Source organism: Carassius auratus, chromosome 31, assembly GCF_003368295.1.
Source record: "Carassius auratus strain Wakin chromosome 31, ASM336829v1, whole genome shotgun sequence".
Lineage (NCBI taxonomy): Eukaryota > Metazoa > Chordata > Actinopteri > Cypriniformes > Cyprinidae > Carassius > Carassius auratus.
Genome location: NC_039273.1, coordinates 954235 through 978678, shown reverse-complemented (window position 1 = coordinate 978678; position 24444 = coordinate 954235). Strand labels below are relative to the sequence as shown.

The 24444-nt window shown below is 33.0% G+C and overlaps 1 protein-coding gene across 3 annotated transcripts in view; it reads left to right on the top strand.

Annotated features, from left to right (window-relative positions):
- Positions 1-23641, top strand: part of LOC113050136 (eyes absent homolog 2-like) — a 33700-nt gene extending 10059 nt beyond the window's left edge. For 2 of the 3 annotated variants that reach the window (XM_026212836.1, XM_026212837.1), the window contains exons 2-16: positions 4676-4723; positions 4820-4860; positions 6040-6159; positions 6246-6362; positions 9215-9291; positions 9550-9730; positions 10078-10217; positions 10868-10951; positions 13538-13627; positions 17036-17094; positions 17769-17929; positions 19197-19311; positions 21133-21254; positions 21332-21432; positions 22380-23641. In XM_026212836.1, coding sequence (XP_026068621.1) covers positions 6057-6159; positions 6246-6362; positions 9215-9291; positions 9550-9730; positions 10078-10217; positions 10868-10951; positions 13538-13627; positions 17036-17094; positions 17769-17929; positions 19197-19311; positions 21133-21254; positions 21332-21432; positions 22380-22460 — 1431 coding nt within the window. In that variant the 5' untranslated portion in view covers positions 4676-4723; positions 4820-4860; positions 6040-6056 and the 3' untranslated portion in view covers positions 22461-23641. The remainder of the gene's footprint in view (positions 1-4675; positions 4724-4819; positions 4861-6039; positions 6160-6245; positions 6363-9214; positions 9292-9549; positions 9731-10077; positions 10218-10867; positions 10952-13537; positions 13628-17035; positions 17095-17768; positions 17930-19196; positions 19312-21132; positions 21255-21331; positions 21433-22379) is intronic. The other variant, XM_026212838.1, reaches the window with a different exon arrangement.
- Positions 23642-24444: the final 803 nt, after the last annotated feature.

Below are 24444 nucleotides of genomic sequence, written 5' to 3'. Positions count from 1 at the left end.
GTGTGGGTTCAGAGGAAATGAAAGGGCAGATGGCTGCTCGCAGTCTGTCTGGAGTCACGCTGGAAATACGAGGGCTGCAGAAGTGCTGCATTGTTGCAGTGAGGTCACCGTGTCTCGCGGTTTCCCTTCAGGCGGAGCAGCGGTCACCCGCGAACCCGCGCCGCCGCGCCATATGGGATGTAGCCCTCAGCTACCGGCCGGAGAGCAGTTTGTTGGCTTTGATTGAACGGTTTAAATCAAGGTTCGGGTTGGAGAGCTCGCTGTAAATCAGACAGCCATATGGCAAAGCTACAGCTCATGATTCATTTCAAAGACAGACAACCTGCTCTCTTAACCCGGTCATAATGATCCCGTCAGGACAAGTCCAGAAGTAAGAATCACATTTTTTTTTGGTCATAGAGGAACTGATTTTTAAGTATAACTAATAAACCGTTAAAGACACATCAACTGTGAGCTTCGAGCTCATTCATTGGCTTTCCCCTGACGAGAAACTGCATTACCCATGATTCTGCAGAGATGTGTTATGTGTCTTTAGCTTTTTATATTTTGTTTTGAGCATTTCTGTTTATTTTCTAACAATTTTAGTATGCAGTAGGCTATCAATCTAGTGTACAATCTAGTTCCTGAAGCCCTAAACACTCTCAAACTATTTATAGCATTTACCTTTTAACTGCGATTCTTCATGGGATTGTAGTTCTTTCCCTCATTAAAGATGTTAAGTTTACAGTTTTGTATCTTTGATTTGAAGCAAAATCTGCAAAAAAAAAAAAAAAAATGATTAGACAAAGTTTGGTTTCACTTAGTTGGTTTGGTTCATGGCTTATAAATTGTAAAAAAAAGTCTCAATGGAAACAAATACTTCCATAACCAGCGGCACTAGAAAAGTGTGCAGCCGCTGTTGAGTGCTTGCTTGCATCATGTGACCAGTTCCTCAACTGGTTTTCCTTCAAGAAACTAAAAAGAGATGCACATGTGACAGTGCACAGTGATGTATGATTTAAGGCATTGTGTGGAATACGATAGCCATGAAAGACGCCAACGCTAGCAGAACAGCGGCGAGGCCAGGTGAAGCGCTCTGTCCCGGCCGTGCCCCGTCCCGGGTTTGTTTTAGCTCAGTTTACCATTGTGAAAGGGGGTCGAGTGTTCTTTCCCATGCCCTCTCGCTCCGGGACACGCTCGTACCAGGAAACACACTGCGCATCACAGGAACTTTGGGAGGAAGTCAGGACTCCACTGGGAGGACCGCGTTGGTCTCTCTCTGGCCTCGTTTATTTTCTTGGGAATGGTTTTGTTAGGACTGGTGCGTCAGCAGGTGTGAGAAAACCATCAGTGTCAATCGCTGCATCTCTGACCTGGAGAACTGCTCTTTGTGTTTTCTCAAAACAAGCAGACGTGTGTGAGAGCGTGTTTATATGAGATTAAAGGGATAGTGCACTCAAAAATGAAAAATCAGCTACTCACCCTCATGTTTGTTTGCTAAACACAACATCAGTTATTCAGCAAAATGTTGATCCTATTGTACTAAAATTTTGTAATATATATATATATATATATATATATATATATATATATATATAATTATTATTATTATATTTTTGGTTTTTTTGGATTTTAGGTTTTTTTTAAGTTTCTATATTTTTTTTAATGTGCTTTGTCAGGTTTGTTTTTTTCACTTTATTTTCTGTTTTTTCAACTAAATATTTATATTAAGCTTTATTTTATTTTATTTTATTTTAGTAGTAAATTTACTGCTTAAACTTATTTTACATACTTATTTTGTTAGATACCCAAAGCAGCATTTCTAATTTAATTTTTTAAGTTTTTCATCTAATATTTATATTTTATTAAACTTTATTTCAATTAACAATTTTGAATAGTTTTACTTGGCAATAAAAACACAGTTTGCTGTTGCTCTTTTGTGTACAAATTACAACCGTATAAAAAAGGACAACAATTCTCATAAAATATGTCAGCTATTTTTCAAGTACGATTTGCTCTCAAATCTTGTTTATGTTTCCAGTCTCTTTATGTGAGAAAGACGTTTAATGAAATGTTATCCCACAAAAATAAAACAATTAAAAAGTGAATAGATTTAAAAACATGAATGCAAATAATTTATTTATTTATTTCAGTCTTTGTGGTCCATTAGCAGTCTTAGACTTTAGACTGACTCCTGTTGGTGGAAATTGTTTTGTTTACGATAAGTTTGTAGAAATACATCAATCATTCAGGCCGATAAGCATGACCACCATTTTTTTTATTGCATTTTAAATGAATGTGCAAAATAAGCTTTTTTAGTTTGCATGCAACTCATATGCATCATCTTCATCAATATATAAACACTTTTTAGACAACATCATTTTCCGCCATCACAAGTCATTCAAAAAAAGTACTATGCATTTCTTAAGAGCTAAAACTTTTGAAATGGAAAAAGTTTCACCTTTAACACATCAAGAAATGTGATTATTTCAGCTTTGCTGGCATTATGACAGACACGTGATATGGGTCTTTAATCCGTACGGTAGTGTCGCAACTGTTTACTGAGAAAACCGAGCTCTCAGCAGCGAGGCATTGTCTCTGTTTGTTTTAAACATGCGCTGGGTGCCACCCGACCGCAGGCACCAAAACATCATTCACCTCGCTGCTGTCTGAACTGTCAGATTCATTAAAAAAGAGCTGAATCTGGCACGTCCCGATCTGTGTTTGAGGTCAGTCGCACATGTACATGCCCACTCTTGCATGACTGTATGAAAGCTCTTGTTCTGGCTCTTATTTCACCATTTTGCTGCACTTCCTTTCCATCTTTGCTCCTGACAGTAGCTGATCTCTTGATATTGCTCACATCGAGCGTCTCTCCACCCGGCCGACAGATGGAGGAGCCCTGAGGGTGGAACACGGAGAAGTTTAGAGGAAGACGACAGCTTTGTGCTTGGAGAAGTGCTTTGTGCTGTCTTAGTCGAGATGAGATGTTTATTCTGGTGCTAGAGTAGCAGGGTTATTATCTATAACTAAAACTAAAATTAAAACTAAAAAAAAAAAAAAAAACTAATATATATATATATATATATATATATATATATATATATATATATATATATATATATATATATATATATATATTATATATATATATATATAAAGTTATATTTCATTTCAGTTGACAAGCCCTAATTACTAATTAATAATTACTAATTAAACAACCATAAATTAAATAAAAGTTAACAAGAACTAGAATTATTTTATAGTTATGTTAGTATCAAGATAACTATTATAATTTTAATTTAATGTAATATTTTGAATCTGATTTTATTTTCATTTAGTTTTCATTTTAGTTAAAATTTTTGATTTTTTTTTTTTGTAATTGTTTGTAGTTTTGTCTTTATACTTTTTTATTTTACGATATTTTACTTTTTTTACTTTATATTTTTATTTCCATTTTAGCTTTTGTTATTTTAGCACTGTTAAACTAAATTAAAATGAGAGATGTTGCCATGAAACTAGCTGAGATAAAACATTTATGTCAAATAATGAAAGTGTTTTTGTTTTTAATTTTTGATTCAGTTTTAGTTAATTATAACAAACCTGATTTAAAAAAAAGAACAGAAATGACCCAAACAATACAAATTACAAAAACCTCAACTAAAATAAAAAAATTACACAAATAAACCCTAATTTAAATGTTAATAGAAATATTAATAGTATATCAGCGATACTAAAACAACAATGTGCACTAGTTTTCTCAAAAGTGAATGTGATATAAAAGCAAATATGATCATATTTCTCATAGACAGCAGAAAGAAAACATATACAGACTTTATCATATGACAGGCACAGTTTTCTGTCCACTGTTGACGTTTCCTTTTGAAACAGGAAGTTAAGGTGGGTCACATCACAATCTAAAGTCCAAAATGTCTCATCAGACTCTCACAAATGAAAATGAATCACATTAATTTTAGCTCAGCTCTTATTTTATGTCTATATGTTCTCTTATGTCTATATGTTTTTTTCTTCTAAGGTTTCAAAAATCAAAAGGTTTTCTAAAATCAAAGGTAACTAAGAGCAATAAGAGCAATTTCTCTGGGTCAAAAAACACACACACACACACACACACACACAAAAACACAAGGTCAGTGTTACAAGGTCATTTGTGATGTTTAACCTGTATCTTGTCTCATTTGTATTTATGCAAACTAAACTTATATTCATGTAGCGCACCTTGCCATCAAAAGACCAGAACAGAACGGGGACGGTTGCATTTCTTAAATTTAAGGCACAATAACAACCAGCGTTTTACTTCTGGCATGCAGTTCTGCCTGCGGTTTGCGATGCCAAATTATGCCAGGCTGAAGAAGCAGGTTACACATTGTTCTGTTCCAGGAACACAGTCCACCCGAGCCGGTTTATACAAACAAGTGTTTCACTGTTGTCTGTATCGCAGAATTATAATTACGTGTGTTTTGGGAAACCGCAGGTGCCTCGTCATTGAGAAATACGGTCCGTTCACCTTTTTTTTTTTCCTGTGCAAGACACGATGAGACATGAATTGCGTTTTGTGCATTCTTATGTTCCTTGTCCTTCTGCATATTTCTTTATTTTGGAGATGCGTGATGTTGAACTGAAGCCCGGTGTGCTTTTTAGGTCACATATTTCTGACAAACAGGTCTGTCTTTTTCAGGAAAGCTGACAGCTGAACGTGTGCAAGCGGAAGTACAACGACAGACAGGTCTGCACACTTCACAGTTTGGATTTAATGAACTTCCTCTAGAGCATTCAGGGAGGTTCGGATAGAAAATGTTCAACGTGTTTCTTTTATTCACAGGAGCAATTCGATCTACACACTGGGCGACAATTTTAGACCATGTGAGTGATATTACATCTATTTTATTCCCACTGGGCTTCACTTGTACACTGCACAAATATTTTTTGTAATAAATATTCTTGTTTTGCAATAATTACAAATAATAAAATGTCCATCCTTAAAACAAGATGCATGCACTTAAGGAGCAGAAAATGCAAGATAAAACTTGTTTTCCGAAAAAAGTGAATTTTTCTCACCTCACTGACTGAAAAACAAACAACTCATGAGAGTCATTTGGATCCCACTTACCTATTCGAAATCCTTAATGATTCCAGTCTAAATATGATTAGTCTAAACAATTGATAATTTATCAGTTAGAGACCAATTCATTTGTTTGATTGATTAAAAATGAACCAGCTAATAAGAGTCATTGGCTTTTAAATTAGATTCCACTTAATGATCAGATTCTTTAACAGTTCGATTAATGATTCTTTTACTTTTGAAGAACTGATGACTCATGGTTTTGAGATGTTTGTAATTTAATCATATAAATCGATTAATACAAATCAATTAATTGCGATTAATTGCATCCCAATCAAAAGTTTGTTTACATAATATCTGTATGTACTGTGTATATTTATATGTATATATAAATACACACACACATGTATTTTTTCATGATATAGAGTTTTCAAGAAATATATATATATATATTTTCTTTTTTTTTTCCAGTTAACATTTAATTTATTCAAATAACTTTTACATAAAATAAAATACATAAAATTCACTATATATATATTTTCTCTCTACATTTAAGTTTTTGTATATATATATATATATATATATATATATATATATATATATATATATATATATATATATATATATATATATATATATATATCAAAAACTTAAATGTATTTTATTTCCAGATAAACTTTTCTCATTTTCATTTTGTGACACTGTATTAATATAAAACTGAAATTGAAATAAAAATGTATAAAAATGTATAAATATGAATAAATGTAAATAATAAAAAATAAACACCTACCTCAATTACAGGTAAACTAAAACTTGTTTTTAGACTGTCAGTCTCTCTGATTAAACCATTAAAAAGAAGCGGTTTATTTGTTCATGAATCAGTTTGTGTTGTTTGTGTAATTGAGAAAGTCTCAACAGAAAGATGTTGTCTATCTATTCTTAAAAGATCTGTTTGTGTAACTAACTCTTTGCTTTGACAGACCCACTGTCCTCAGTCATGGCTGCTTACGGACAGACACAGTACAGCCCTGCGTTACAGCCGGCCGGACCGTACACACCGTACACACATCACACACAGGGCTACAGCATGACGCCCTACAGTGAGTGTCCTTTCACACCCGCCCTACGTAGTGCACATCACTGCTGACCTGACAGCTGGTCGTGTCTCTTTCTCTCACCTGATCAGATATTAAAACAGAAGATGGTTTGAGTCATTCACCAGGACAGAGCAGTCTGCTGGGATACACATCCAACTTCAGCGGCTCTCCACCCGCTCAGACGCTCTACAGTTACTCCACACACGGTCAGTGTCACATATGATCATTTCATGTGATGAGACAGCTTGGTAAACAATTTTGTCCACGTGGTATTTTAGAGGTTGGAATGGGCAATTAAGTATCCGAAATATGCATTTGGTTACTTTGCATGCAGAGAAAATATGAACAAGTGATGTGCAGCTGATCTTTAGCCCGCTGCTTTACTATTAGTGTGTGATCTTCTGCCACAAACATAAACACTGTGTCAATTATTGCAGGAACTTTCCAAGCATATAAATTCAGTAAATATATCTAGTGGCCAAAAAGTGGTCATCATAATTTGCATGAGTGTTCAGTTACAAAAAAATGAAAATTCTCTGTATGTAATAGACTAACTTTAAAATGTAATTTGTAAAATAATTTTTGGTTTTGAACGACTAATAGAAATAAACATATACGGATCCCCAAAATAACAGTAGTGTGTGCATTTTTGTTTATATGTAAATAAAAAATTTATATGCACACTACTGTTAGTTTGGGGATATATTTTTTCATGTTTTTGAAAGACGTGCCTTCTGACACCAAGGCTGCATTTTATCAAATAAACAGTAATAATGAGAAATATGATTACAATTTTGAGTAACTGTTTGCTATGTGAGTATATTATAAAACATGGAGATCAGAACTATGGCATGATGCTTGTGCAACCATGTTGGAAACTGCTTTCCGAACTCATTTATGCAGTTTAGCATCATTATACAAACATATTTGACCAATCAGAATCGCATATCCCAAAGGTTGTGTAATGTATTCATGAAAACTCTAGGTGATAATATTTATCTGCACGATACAAAAAATACACATGGTTTTGAACATCTATGTTGGGTTGACACTTAGCAAACCCCCCCCACCACACACACACACACACACACACACACACACACCTGTTCCCCATTATCCGCGGTCTGGCTCCTGGCGTCAGGCGTCTCTCTCTGCTCTCTCAGGAGGTCAGAACCTTTCTCCGCTCCCCTCCACAACACGCCGGACACTGGAGGAGTGTGTTAGTGTGATCTGAGCGCCGGACAGCAGTCAGTCCCTCTCTTCTGTACAGTCCTGAGTTTGGCACCGCAGTGTGAAATTGACCGTTCTCGGTCGAGGTCAAAGGTGAAGTGGCACCAGGCACGTTTTCAGGGTTAAAGGAACAGGATTATTTACTAGTCATCATCATTTACTCACCCGCATGTCGTTCCAAAATCTGATGATGTTTCTTCCGTGGAACACAAAAGGAGATGCTTTTAAAAAAAATGTAGGTGCATTTTCCATGCAGTGAAAGCAAATAGTTGCCACAGGGCTGTCCAGAGACAAAACAAGGACATCAAGGGTGAAAAAGCTATATAAATGTAGATAATAAAGTCTTATAAAGCCATATGGAAGCTTTTTGTAAGGCAAGGTTATTATTCTTTGAAATAAGCTTTATATATATATATATATATATATATATATATATATATATATATATATATATATATAAAACCTAAAGTTTAGAAATGTTGCCTCTGAAACTAACTGCAATACGCTTAAACATTTAAATGACTAAATGTAAATAAAAAAAATTTAAACTAAACTAAAACTAAAATTAATTATAAATTGTAATATTCAAAAAAGGGGAAAAAATTAATAACCAAATTACTAAACATTAAACTACAATTAAAATGAAAACTGAAAATATAAAAATTTTAAATAAACAAAAACTGGCATAGTAACTACTGTACTACTGTGTAATCATGCTATAAGTGTGAAAGAAGTGCTACAGTGGTAGGAAAGGCTTTCAGGAAATATTGATTGAATATTACTCCATTCCTCACACAAAACTGTTTCCAATATTGTTAATAATCATCATAAATCATCATATTAAAATTATTTCTGAAGGATCATGTGATGCTGGAGACTGGAGTAAAGATGCTGAAAATTTAGATTTACGCCACAGAAATAAATTACATGTTAACATATATTAATATAGAAAATAGTATTTTTAAATTTGAATAATATTTCAACATTTTTCAGATTTTACAGATTATTTTTAATCAATTAAATGCAGTCTTGGTGAGCAGATCACAAGTTATAATGCACAGAACGTCTACTTCCCGTCTGTCTAATTAGCATAATCAATGAGTTATTAGTGCTTTTTTAGATAATATAATATATTACATATTACAGTGATTTACGGTAATTCATAAGCGTCCCGAGACATCATTTACTGTAAAATTGTCTGCTCGTGAAATGGATGGATTTCTAATGGGTCTGGGAAAACGCGCTCACTGCGTCTCACGCTACATCTCGCCGGTCTCGTTTGATTTATAGGCGAATTCCAACAGGAGACCCGCTGTAGCATGAAATAAATAACCCTTCTCCGAGTGCCAAAGGTCCTCGCGTTTCACCGCTGTGGAGAAAATCAGAAACACGGCCCCGGCGTTCGCCCACTTCCCTGTCTCCCCCTTTGAAGGCTTTTCGCTTGCTTCCTTGGAGATTTCATGCTGTTTTGACAGAGTCATTTATCTAGGGCAGGTTTCAGAAAGCCAACGAGCAGGAATATGAAGGGAACGAGACAGAAAAAAGGGAACTAGACAGGCCTGGAGAAAGACATTCAGACTCTGGAAGTCTGATAACAGAGATGGATTTGCTCTGGGCTCCACGCTGCCCTTTCTCACCTCAACTGTTTTCGGAGTCATAAATCAAGCAAACTTTCTCTGAGTGTCTGTATTTCACCAGCCGTCCTCAAGCCATTCCTCGGCCGCTGCCTGTCGTGTTTCCTGTTTGTGTTGGATCGTGCGCTTTGGAGTGTCTTTACCACAGTCAGCTCGAAGTACGCTCTTAAACTAGATTTGTGCTTCTTTTCCAGGCGGCAACATTTCTTCTGGAATTTTCCAGGGTGCAAACAGCATCACAGGCTCAACGCCATTCAGTCCTGCACAGCAGGTGGGTCAAATTAGGAAAAGTGCCTCACGCAGCACCTTCAACGATGGACTACAGCCAGCCTTGATATACTGTTGAAGCTTTGCAAAAGTTGAAGCTTTGCATGACTGAAATTATAAAACCATGACATTTTTAGTGCATTACAGTATCATTTGACTACCATGGTGTTTTAGCCAACCATTAAAGAATTCTACAGTAAGGTTTAGATGGTTCAGAAATGTACAAAACGAGATGATTCATTCGTGTCATTGTCTCCATCAGGACTTCTCAGCGTATTCTAGCTACAGCCAAAGTCAATATTCACCATACTACAACACACACTACAACAGCCCGTACATCACAACCAGCAATATCACACCCTCAGCCATGAGCGCGGCGATAGCCTATCAGCACACAGATCATCCCGCTGTATCGACCAATCACAGCCCGGAATTACACACAGGTGAGCTCTACGCTCAGAAATAATGAGATTGAAGTATATACGCAAGTATTGTTTTTATATTCGATTTGCAGAATGCTTGTTAAAATAGTAAGACAAAAATGTATATGAAAAATATGTTAAAGTGTTATATAATATATAAACTGTTGGTACAAAACAGAATCACCTCCTTTAAAATAATCACATTGCATGGATTAGCAAAATGAAGAAGGACACAGTTTTTGTTTTGTCCAGCTGGATTTACTCAATGCAACTTATAACATCCATACAACTTTCAAGACTATTTATTTTGGTTTTGAGATATTTGGTTGCATGTCTGTATGTATGTGACATGTGTGTGTGTGTGACAGCAGAGTACCACACTCCCACGAGTCCTCTGACTCCAGGGAAGGAGCAGGAAGGCGTTCCAGCGAGACGCAGCTCAGATGGGAAGCTGAGAGGCAGGAAGCGTGCCAATGACCCCGTCCCCCCTCTGGACTCTGACATCGAGGTACAGACGCAGACCTTCACGGTGTCCCTTACACAGTGCCTTTCATTAACATTCCTGTGCTCCGTACCGCAGGGATTACGTTCACATCAACCCAGAGCTGTGCAGTTATGTCCTAATTCAACATTTGCAGGAATAGACAGTGAATTGAAACAAATAGTTCAACCAAAATTAACATTTTGACACAATCTACTCACCCTTTTTTCATTCCAAACCTGTTCCTTCGAACTGACTTTTAGCAGAATGTCCGAGTTAATCTTTTTCATACAATAAACGAATGAGGACTGATCAAAAAAATGACCAATAAAAGTTTCAAAGCCTTGCTAAATAATCATAACGGGTTTGAACAAAAGGAGGTGTATTATGTATTCTTTGCCCTATTGATTCTATGTCATGTATTTCTTAATTTTGTATATTAAAATATTGATATGTGTATTTGATAACCAGACAAAGTTTATGAACATTTTCCTGTCTGCCCTTAAGCTGTGAAAAGTAGCTGAACTGACTGAAATGATCAGCCGTTATTATTATCATATACTGTACACAACACTGAGATAATACGCAGTGTTTTGGGAGTAAATACTATTCTTGATGAGTAAGCAGATTGTGTTTGTGCTCATGCTCATGACGCATGTGTGTGTGTGTGTGTGTAGAGGGTGTTTATCTGGGACCTGGATGAGACCATCATCATTTTCCACTCGCTCCTGACGGGGACTTTTTCCACACGTTTCGGCAAGGTACAAACCTGTTCTCCCACTCGCATCAATGAACCTTACACTGCTTCAGCTTTGGAAGACGATACTCTATGTTTTATTCTTTTAACTTTTTTTGTGGTGTGTGTAATTCTATTTAACAGTAACAGTATAAACCACAATATAGTAAATAATAATAATAACAATATACACAAGTTTTTTTTCAATTTATGTATGTATATGTGTCAGTTTTTAATATAGAGTATATATATATATATATATATATATATATATATATATATATATATATATATATATATATATATATATATATATATATATATATATATATATATATATGCCTTATATACTTTTTGTCTTATATACACCACCATTTAAAAGTTTGGGTTCAGCAAGCTTTTTAATGTTTTTACATGTTTTTTATTATCTTATGCTCACCAAGGTTGCATTTATTTGATCATAAATACAATAAAAATAGTCAAATATTATTAGAATTAAAAGTAACTGGTTTATATTTGAATATATTTCTAAGTGTAATTTATTTCTGTGATCAAAACTGTATTTTCAGCATCATTACTGTAGTATTCAGTGTCACATGATCCTTCAGAAATCATTCTAATATTCTGATTTGAGTTGTTCTCCTTCATATTTTTGTTAAAACGGCATGTAATTAAAACAAATCTTTTGTTAATGTCGTTACTGTCACTTTATCAATTTAAGAAATCCTTGCATTCAATGCATCCTTAAAAAAAATCTTACTGTCACCTAACTTATCCAATACGTATATGTATCCTATATACAGCAGAATCATGTTTGTTTGATTTTAATCCATTTAGCAGAAGCAGAAGTCCCTTATTATCAATTCATCATAATAAATAAATATATTCCTCAGCTGTTATCAAGTAATGTCATCAACAGACAGTAAATGCGGAAGAACTAAATGAACAGTGAAAGATATAATGACGCTCCTTCAGCTCCAGACTTTGATTTGAACGACGGCTCATGAACTTTCTAGGTGATCTCCAGGCAGCTGATGAGGAAACAATGCTCATGTTTCTTTTTCTTGGCCCACAATCTATTTTGAATTCCCACGATCCCTTGCGGATTTGACGTGACACATAAGAGACTCTGAGAATCGCCCGGCCGTCTCGAGTGTGCAGATCTTTGGACTTTCTTTTTGAGGACTGCAGAAATGTTGCCGTGACTAATGTGTCTAACTTCGGATCCAGGAAAACGAGTCCAGAATAGCTGCTTATCCACTGGAGATATCAAATCAAAGAAAACATCCAAATGAAACTGAAGTTGGGCTTGAGTTAAATAAGAACAAGTTTCGGTGTGTGTCATGACAAAGCCGCTTACGGTCAGACAAAGAGCCGCGATTGCATTAGCTCAGATTTCACATCTTTAAGTAACATGATATTTAACTTTAACTTTATGTCAAAGCTATAAGCCCACCACTGTAAACAGCCTGTTTGGGCTGATTGGCCCACAGCAAGACTCGACCTTCTGAACACAAAACCTCTCACGGTGATGACAGACGCCCGCTGGCTGAGGTGTTTTTAAATGTCAGAGGTTATTGGAGGCTCTTTCCCATTAGGATGTTATTTATCCTTGATAAATGTCTTAACGTCTGAATATGCACATACATAAGTCTATGTGTATTTTTTTTTTTTTTTTTCAATTAAAAAAATGAGTATGTAAATGAATATATATTATGAATTTAAATATTATAATTATAAAATATTATAATTTAAAACAAATGAAAAGTTATTTAGAAATAGCAATATAAAAAGTATATGTAAAAATTCATGTAAACATTTTATTTTAAACAAAATAACTCAGATATATCAGAAAAATATACTGGTAAATATATATAAAAAAATTATAATACTGATACATCTTTGTAAAATAAATACATATGTGTGTGTGTGTCCATTACATATAAATGCACACATGAAATAAAGTACATTTTGATAGATTTTCTATTTGAAAAATACTTTTCCTTCAATCTGATTAGATCATATTTGCAATATATTTACAATAATTTTCAAATGCTCTTTGGCCCAAATCGTTTTTATCTTCCTAAAATCCATTCTCAAAAGTTCAGTCGTAATTCTAAAGTGGTGCATTTATTATTCTACGCTTGACTAGCACCTGTAATAGAGTCATCCATGCATGATGGCAGATGACGGGTTATTATCTTCATTAAAGCAGGACCGACTCGCAGCTCCTGTGCTGACAATGATTAGCTGTTACACAGTTAATCTGACACTAACCTCTGGCTGACACATGCAGCTTGATCCAATGCCAAACGCAGGAGTTAGCGGCTAGTTACGCAGCTGCCATAGAATGAGAGCACACAGTGGCTTAGCTGGTGTTAGCATAAGGCTTCACCTACAACATGAAGAGGAGAAAAAGAGAGAAAGAGGAATAGCTACTGATTGAAAGCACAATGACTGCGCTGAATATCAACATTCTTGTTGGTTAAAAACCTGTTGCACCACACGCTCCTTCTCTCAGTGAGATAATGTAATCATCACCTGTCACTTCTGTGGAAAGTTAAAACCAGCTATGAAACTAATTTGACGTGCGTTCTATGCTTTGATCCAGGACTCTGGCAAGGCTGTTTCTCTGGGCTTGTGGATGGAGGAGATGATCTTCAACCTGGCGGATTCACGTCTGTTTTTCAACGACCTGGAGGTGAGCAAAACATCACAATCGACCAAATCATGCAGGATTTAATGCCAAACACTCTTTTTTTGGACTTCAGCATTAGACGTATATTTAAATAATCACAAAAAATGGTGCCAATTATAAAAATACAGATGCATTTGAGTTTAATAGAAGAAAGACGGAGAGTGATATGAATGGAAGTTTGTTTCCACATGGGATGAAAAAATAACAAAAAAGGTAATTATCTCATAATTCTCAGAAAAAAATTCAAGATATAAACTAAATTACAACATTCAAATATAAAATAAAATAAAAGCTGTAATTGTAAGATTAAATCTTGCAATTAACTTTTTATTTTTTATTCATTTGGCATTAAAAAAAAAACGGAACTGAACTCGGAAACTTGAACGGAAAAAACTCAAACTTTTCCTAATAATTGCTATTTATAACTTTTTTTTTTAAATAGCTCACAGTTATTAAAACTCACAATTCTTAATGGGTAAAATGTATCACTTTTTAACTCTTTAAGGTCTGAATTGTGAGATATAAACATGTATGGATCTATTCTATAGATATGAGACACGAACGTAGATGGTTACTCCATAAATAAAAAATATTTTACGCAGAATGTTGTGATTGGCCAATCAGAATGTAGAACTCTCACATTCTCAGTAGAACACCTGTCAATCATAAAGCTCTAAGTATTCCCCATACCTCATGTCTTCATTTGGTAATTATTTTTGCTAATTTGATGCCATTATGACAGCAGTAGTCTCTCTTGCATTATACATGTTCTACAGTATTTCAATTATTTCCCTGCTGTTTTTTTCTTTTCTTTTTTCTATTTTTCAGAACTCCATGTTACAAAAATATGAGGAACAAATCATGTGTCCTCGTGATTTTTGTTACAGCTGCAGAAACTGGTTGTGCTGTTTGTCACAAATATGCAAAGAAACAGCTAAATAATTCATCAAAAAGACTAAATTATAAATATGTACACTACCATTCAAAGGTTTACAAACATTTTTAATAGAATTTAATAACTTAATTCAGCAAGAAATCAGCATTAAATTGATCAAAAATGACACTAAATATATTTATTATGTTTCACAAGATTTCTATTAAAAATCAGTTCTGCTCATTTGAAATTGAAATTCAAAAAATAAAAATATTCTGCAGCACAACTGTTTTCAACACTGATAATAATCAGAAATGTTTCTTGAGCAGTAAATCATCATATTAGAATGATTTCTGAAGATCGTGTGACACTGAAGACTGGAGGAATGATGCTGAAAATACAGCTTTGATCACAGAAATAAATTACATTTTAACAGATATTCCTATAGAAGTAGTTTATTTTAAAATGTAATAATATATGACTTTTTAACTGATTTTTGATCAAATAAATGCAGCCTTGGTGAGCATAAGAGACTTCTTTCAAAAATATAAAAAAGATTGCAGACTCCAAACTTTTGAACAGTTGTGTATACAAGGCAAAATGTATATTTACGGTTGGGGTGTATAAAATATCTATTAGTTATTGGAATTCAGTACTGTTTATGCATTAAGGTGCATGAGCTGACAGTGAATGTGTGAAAGACCTGGGTTTGCCCTCTGCATGAAGAAAGGAGGGATTAGATTCTCTAAAAGCTTTGGAGGGGGTGCTGCAGAAACCCTGACAACACCTGAGGTCTTAATTAGGGGTGTGTGGCTGCCACTGAAAAGACAATTTGTCCCGGGGAGGAACAACAGCCCACGGGTGGAGGGCAAACACGCCATTATTTCTTGAGCAGGGTTTAAAGACGCCCCCCTCCCTCTCGTTCTGTTTCTCAACAGTCCAAGCATCACTGAACATTCAAACACTGAGAGTTCAGTCGATTCACAAGTGTCACAAGAGCAGCCGCGGGCAAAATAATTACTGCACAGGGGTCAGCAGTTAGAAGAAAATATGATTGATAAATTCTGTTTAATGGCCTAACTTGACCATGTAATCCCTTTAATTAATAAAAAAAAAAAAAAAAAAAAAATGTCTGGTAGAGAGAAAGGTCAAGAGTGCGAAGCAAAATATTGGTATATTTGAAATCACCTCTGTAAATAATAATAAAATAAATAAATAAATACATCGTAAAAGCAGTGGAATTATTTTATTATTGGATGTTTTTTTAATTATTGATTTTCACTAGAAAAATTCTGAGGAAATTTAAATAATTGTTTAATAGACAAGGTATCTGAGTAGTAGAAACTTTATAATGAAATTGGTGATTGAAATTAAATTAATATTTTTATTCAGCAAAGATACATTAAATTGGTTAAAAGTGACACCGAAGACATTTATAAAGTAAAAAATATATATATATATATATATATATATATATATATAATTTTTAATTGCACACACACACACACACACACACACACACACACACACATATATATATATTATATATTTTTAATTGTTTTAAATCTTTCATTGATTTTTATCATGTTTTATGAGAAAAAAAATAAAATAGAAATAACTGATGTAAACATTTTTTTTTGTTTGAATATAAATTCATATTTTTATTCAGCGAGGACACATTAAATTGTTTCCAAAGATATTAATAATGTTTAAAAAAAAAAAAATCTATTTCAAATAAATGGTGTTCTTTTGAACTGTATTAATCAAAAATCCTTAAATGCAAACTAACAAAAGCAGTGTATATGGTTTAGTAAATATATATATACATTTAGTAAAATATATATTCATCTTTTTATTGATTTAGTTTTATTATATTCTTGCAATTGTTTTAAATCATTCATGAATTCAGGAACTTTATTCAGTAAAAATCCTGGGGGGAAAAAATCACTGTGAAAGTCTACTTATATTAAAAGTATTTATAATTACAGTAATTCAAGAAATCAGTGGGAAGTCGGCAACAACGTGTCATGTAAAGATATCACAAGTCATATCTGTGAAAATATGAAAAACAACAGGAGAGCATAAATATGTTTCGCCAGTGAAGGCTGAGTAACTGTTTTGTGAATCTGAATCCAAGTTTTTATCAAGTTTACATGTGTTGCTAAAATAGCAAGGAGAAGCATGCAAGATATAATCTCAAATAAAGAGCAGACATTCAGCTTTTGCATCGCCACCACATTTACAAACCCAGCCAAGACAAAAGAGTTCATTAATGTCCAATACTGGGTTTAGATGGTGTTCTGTCTGTCATCTTTCTAATATTTTACTCTCTGGCGTTACAGGCGTCTTCATGTCTTGGGACACGGTTGCCCGCTTTTGCTTTTTCGTTGTTTGTCTTTTTTAATATTTCACTCTTGTTCTCACCATCTTTCCCCGAGACTCGGAGACGGATGAACCTGTCTTTACTCAGTACATCGCTTTACACGGCTGTAACGTATATCCACCTCATGCATATCCGCTTTCCTTTCATTTCCCAGGAATGTGACCAAGTTCACATCGATGATGTGGCCTCGGATGACAATGGGCAGGATTTGAGGTATGTATGATTTCCTTCATCTTGCGAAGCGAGCAACAGTATGAGCATTTCCAATAAAACGGACATTAAGTGCCATAAAGGGGTTCTGTTCATGCCACTGACATTATTGAGTATTAAACCTTGTTGGTTTTTATCATAGTTTTGAGGCAAGCCCTCGCTCTGCTTCCAGACTTTTTATGATGGACATTAATCACACCTTTATGAGCATGTCAACAGAGTTATTAAAGGAACAGTCCTTTGAAAATGTCATTATTTTTATATATATATATATATATATATATATATATATATATATTTCATTTTTACATTTTGTTTATTTTATAATATTTTATTGGAATTATCTTTTGTTTCTTTTTCAATGTATTTATTTACGTACTTAATATGAACAGATGCTATATGAAAAAGGAGCAGAAACTTATTTTTTTAATTCCTTTTGTGAAATGACATGAGGATAAATAAATAAATGGCACAATTTTCCTTTTTAGGTGATCTATATATTAAACAAAACGGCATGCTGACATACTGGTTATTATAGTTTGATATCACAGTTTGTAGGCAGACTCTCGCTCTGCTTCCAGACATTTTACGATGAACATTAATCACACTTTTAGGAGCGTGTCAGGAGGTGTAGAGCGGATCTGAGGCTGACCGTATGTGTGTGTCTGTACTTGCAGCACGTATAACTTTGGCACGGATGGCTTCCAGAGCCCAGCAGGTGGAGGCACGCTCTGCCTGGGCTCAGGTGTTCACGGCGGGGTCGACTGGATGAGGAAACTCGCCTTCCGCTACCGCCGAGTCAAAGAGATCTACAACACCTACAAGAACAATGTAGGAGGTGAGAAGAGAACACCACGGCATTCGACACCCTGCTTTCTGCTTTCACAGCTGTGAACTCAAGCATGACTAGGTCCTGAAATGACTAGTACACAACAGATAGATCCTGTTCTCAAATCTGATTGGTTTGAAGTCGTTGTAAAATAGCTAAAGTACATCACCTGAAGCCACACGTCTGTTTACGGCAATTTTATTGCATCAACCATAACCACGGTGTGTGTGTGTGTGTTTATATATGTTTGATATTTATTTACATTTATTTATATAAATATGAATTGGGTGTTTGAGCTATTGGCTCTTGCGTGCAAGATTTTAGAAAATAAATACAGACCATTAAAAACAAATTCACAATGAGGGACTGTCTGTGACGTTCTCATACATTAAATATTTAATCTGTAAAAATGTAAAAAAAAAAAAAAACAGGATTTTCGGTTCTTTGAAATGAAGCACAAATAAATGAAGACATGGTAAAAAGTTTATAATGATCTTTATATTTAAAAACTTTATTATTATTATTATTATTATTATTATTATTATTAAAATGTATAATTAAATAAAAAAAATTAAAATAAGTAGTAGTAGTATTTCTAGAATTTTTTACTAAATATGATTTAATATTAAAATATTTAAATATCAAATTAAAATATCAAAATTTATTGTACATCATGTTAGATTTTTATTTGTTATAAATAAAATAAAGTGCTGTATTTTATTAGTTTATTAATATTAAATTACTGAGAATAAACAAAATTATATTTTTACATTGTTAGATGTTTTTTTAGATAATAAAGTGCTGTAGTTCAATAATTATTATTAAATGTGATTTAATATTTAATTACTGAGAATAAACGAAATTATGTATAGTAGATCATGTTAGAATTCTTTTTTTTATTCTTATTTTTTATGTTTTAAACAAAATAAAATAAAGTGCTGTAGTTCAAGAATTATTATTAAATACAGTTTAATATTAAATTATTTAAAATAAACAAAATTATTTATTGTGCATCATATCATTATATTATAAAAACTACAAGTCATGCAAGGCTTTGTATTACACTTGTTGTAAGTGTTTTATTTTATTATTATTTTTTTTTTTTTTACTTATGCCACATTGCTTTGAGCCAAACAACTTTGTAAAATCACAGTAATTCATGGCCAGTTGGTGATGTTTCTTATTGCTATTTTTGGATTTTCAGAAACAACATTCAAGAATATGTTTTGTGCATTAAACTGAATGGGTTTTGTGTCTGCTGATGATTGTTCTGTAGGTTTGTTGTGCAGTCCGAAGCGGGAAGAGTGGCTTCAGCTGCGGCGGGAGATGGAGGTTTTGACGGATCTGTGGCTGACGCAGGCACTGAAGGCCCTCGCTCTCATCAACTCCAGGTCAGGACATCCGCTCGTTACAGGAGTATTCCAGCTTAGATAAACGAGATGCGTGAGTGTTGTAGAGTTCAAGAGCAGAAGCTAGTTTCTGTGGTAGCCGGAAGAGAATCTGGAATATTCCTTCAACAATAGACTTATTTTACAGCAAGTTACAGCAGTTTTGTGTCACTCAAACATAATGGGTTTTGGCGAGCAAAGCACACTGTCAACATGAGAGACTGAAGACACTGACAGATGGTGATTAATACCACTTGATTTGCCAAGATATTTCTGTCTCATAACCTTTAGTGAACACAAAAGTGAGGTTCAGCAGAACGTCTGAGCTGGAATCAACACAGTGACCGGAGCCTGTCAAGATCCCACAAGATCTCACAATTCAGACTTTGCTTTCACCTCTGAGTTGCACGTTTATCTTTCGCATTTTAAATCTTGCAATTCTAAGTTATATTTCATAATTATGGATCTTATTTTGGAATCATGAGTTTATATCTCACAATTATGAGTTTTTCACAATTTACTATTTCACAATTCTTTTTTAACTCGCTTTGATCTTGCAATTAAGAATCTTTTTTGCAACTCTGAGTTTATATCTCACAATTTGGATTTTTTAATATCATAATTCTGAGTTTATATCTCATAATTCTTAGTTGATATATCACAATTCAGAATTTTTTATCTCATAATTCTGATTTTTTTATCTCATAATTCTTAGTTTATATATCACAATTCAGAATTTTTTATCTCATAATTCTGATTTTTTTTATCTCATAATTCTTAGTTGATATATCACAATTCAGAATTTTTTTTATCTGATAATTCTGATTTTTTTTATCTCATAATTCTGAGTTTATATATCACAATTCAGATTTTTTATCTCATAATTCTGATTTTTTTATCTCATAATTCTGAGTTTATATATCACAATTCAGATTTTTTATCTCATAATTCTGATTTTTTTATCTCATAATTCTGAGTTTATATCACAATTCAGATTTTTTTATCTCATAATTCTGAGTTTATACATCACAATTCAGATTTTTTTTATCTGATAATTCTGATTTTTTTTATCTCATAATTCTGAGTTTATATCTCATAATTCAGATTTTTTATCTCACAATTCAGATTTTTTTTATCTCATAATTCTGAGTTTATATCTCATAATTCAGTTTTTTTCTCATAATTCTGAGTTTATATCTCATAATTCAGATTTTTCATCTCACAATTCAGATTTTTTTATCTCGTAATCCTAAATTTATATATCACAATTCAGATTTTTTATGTCACAATTCAGATTTTTTTTTATCTCACAATTCAGATTTTTTATCTCATAATCCTAAATTTATATATCACAATTCAGATTTTTTTTATCTCACAATTCTGATTAGTTTTATCTCACAATTCAGATTTTTTATCTCATAATTCTGAGTTTATATCTCATAATTCAGATTATTTTAATCTCATAATTCTGATTTTTTTATCTCACAATTCAGATTTTTTTTCATCTCACAAATAAGTTTATATTGCACAATCATGAGTTTATTATTTATTATTATATTCCACAATTGAGTTTATATTTCGCAATTGAGTTTGTTTCTCACAATTCTGAAAAGGTCACAAAACTGAGATAAGTCGCAGTTGCTTTTTTTTATGGCAGAAATAATCTTCCATAAGAAATAGATGCGAATGGAAGCCTTCATTCACTAACATTTTCCTATCAATCAAAGCTTTAAGTCTGTATAGAGAAACTAAATCCAGACCAGATTTTTATTTATGGCTGCACTATTCTTTCAAGAGTTAACTTACAGATGTTCCCTTTCTCAGACCGAACTGTGTGAACGTGTTGGTCACCACCACGCAGCTGATTCCAGCGCTCTCTAAAGTACTTCTCTACGGTCTTGGAGGAGCTTTTCCCATCGAGAACATCTACAGCGCCACCAAAACAGGTTTGCAGCCTCTTCATACGCTGCATTTCAGCCAGTTTTCCTGATCTAGAAACTGAACTGTTAATGTTGTGTTCTAGGTAAAGAAAGCTGCTTTGAGCGCGTGACTCAGAGGTTCGGTCGGAGAGCCGTGTATGTGGTCGTAGGAGATGGAGTCGAGGAGGAGACGGTCGCCAAGAAGGTATGAAGGAATAATCCCAAACAGCTGAATTAGTACCATAATCAATAATGGTATTCAAAATATATTTATTATTACTGGTATTGTTATGTTCCATGTCAAGAGAAACATTGTATTAGTGCATCTTTTCATTAGCAAAATACTATATATATATATATATATATATATATATATATATTTTTTTTTTTTAAGTAAATAAATAAAGATACATACACATACACACACACACACACACACACACACACATATATATATATATATATATATATATATAAAGCATATTATTTAAATGTATTATATATTTGAAATTGTAATTTGATGTGCATTTAATATTAAGTTATTATTTTTATAATAATAAAATGTAAAATATTAAATGCGATATTTATATTCAATTATATGTTAGAATCATTTATTTTAAAATATAGTAATTTTTATTAGAGTAAGCATTTATATTATTCAGATTATAATTAAATTGATAATATTATTCAGTATTAGATATTTTAATTTTTTTTATATTTAATTATATTATGGCTTTTTTTGTTATTATTTAAATATATTTTACATTGGAATTTAATTTATTTTAATATTAATAGATTTTTATACATATTTTTTTATTTATACAAATATATGTTATATTTGTTATAATTATTATTTTTATAATTTATACTGCAATTCAAATCAAGTTAATCTTAAAATGCATTTAAACAAACAAAATTATGTATTAAAGTCACTATTCTCTTCAAAACCTATCCAAATCTTCATACTCAAAACACTTTTCAGACAGTAATAAAAAAATAAAGTAAAAAAAAGTAATTTTAAAAGGGGGGTATATACGTAAACATAAAATATATTATATGACCTAATAAACTATTTGACTTCTTCTGTAATTTATGACAATCTTTAATATCATCACCCTTGACAAATAAATGGTACATTGTGATGTCCTGCAGAAGAACATGCCGTTCTGGAGAGTGACATGTCGGGCGGATCTGGAGGCCTTGAGTCATGCACTTGAGCTGGATTACCTCTAGAGGGCAGCATCTGCTCGTCTGCCGAAAACTGCAGGACCAATCAGCAGGGAGCACCAATCTTACTGGAAAATATTGCTTCAAATCAATCCAAGAAAAATGCTTTTTTTCCACTCTTTCTCGCTCTCCACCTGAGAGACTCAGCTCTTTCATCCACTCTCTTTTCTTTACAACAGCGCAGCACTGAAAACAGACCCATCTATGTTCGGATAACATCCTATCACACTTCTCATACCATTTCTGCAGTACACAACATATATACTGTGCACAGTTTGTGTATTTTCTGTTTGTGAAGAAACCCAGATGACAATGGAACACAATGCATGGATATGGATATCCCAGAATGCAATGCACTTGAGTTTTTACATCTCATCTCTTTGGACTGCCAAGAAATGAAAACAGTTCCCACCAAAAGTGGATTAAAAATGCAAAATAACTATTTTTATTTCTGAGATGATAATTAGAGGTCATGTGACATTAATTCAGCAAACTACTGTTTGATATGTTTATCATAATGTCTACTATTTTTATATTAAGCAGTATGCAGTGTAAACTATGCAGTAGGCTGTAATGTTTGTTAATATTTCTTTCTGAACATAGCCGTTCTGAAACAACCCATTTTACAGATAAAAAAAGAGATTTACATTTCGTTAAGCATGAAATCATATGCATTTTCATGAAAAAAATTAATTCTTGCAATATCCTATTAAATTGAGTGAATATTGCACCATACATAAAATTAACCATTAAATAAATGTTAACTGAATTAAAATAAATTTAGACCAAATTAAGATATGTGCTATTAGAAAAACATGTTTTATACGAGTACAGAGTTCTGCAAATCCACTTGTTTGAATAGAAAACCCATGAAAATAACCATGCAATTTACCAAAGTATTGTGGCAAATGTTACTGCTACTGGTACTAAAAGAAAAGACATGATCAACTTCTGAATGTCAGTGTGGTGTGAGTCTCTGACGTGTTTTCTTCCTGCGTCTCTGACGTGTTCCTGGATCTTCATGTGGTTTGTTACTGTGCTGAAGTTGATGTACTGTATACTGTATGTGCCGCTCTGATCTGCATGTGCTCTTCACCACTGCTTCTGTTTGCTATGATTTGTATATAAGGTTTTATTGTTGATTATTTTTGGGCTAATTATAATAGAATAAAGATAAATTAATTTCATTCACAAGTTTATTTCTTAAAGTGTCATTTGCCTCGTTTTAAGTGAAATACACCACTGCGGAAAACTGTTACGGAAAACTGTGTTTTTAAGAGCATTAATCTATATATCTATTTTTATATATATATATATATATATATATGTGTGTGTGTGTGTGTGTGTGTGTGTGTGTGTGTGTGTGTGTGTGTGTGTGTAAAAAATAGAAACATATACTTAAGTTAATATTTTAAAATATTACAAATCTAAAATGACTAATATTATGCCTTATAGAAATTATTATTATTTATTTTACATTAAGTAATGTGACTTTAGAGTGCAATGTGCTTCACTTACATCATAATGCAATGCAAAAAAATATTGATCCTAGGAAACTGCTTCATTTTCTTCCTGCGAAACATTATTACCTATTGTTTCTCTTTTTATTGTGTGGTTAAATGTGGTACAGACAAAAAACAACAACAACAAAAAAAAAAAAAATCTTTGAACTTTTTTAAATATCTGTTTATTTTCTGTTTCCATGTAAACATATGTATATTTATTTATTGACTACATACATATTAGAGCTCCAACAAATAAACACTGTTAGTCCAGGGTTAATAGTTGGAGAAAATTGTGGATTTACAGTTAATCAGATAAAATACATGTCATAAAATAAAAGTCATAGCAATAAACCCGTTTATGACAGTCTATATCTAGTATATCAGCACTCCAATATACAGAGACTCAGAGTAATAAGTAATATATTATATTATATTATATATTATTGGTGACACCTGTATTATGACACGGAAATACTGCTATAAAA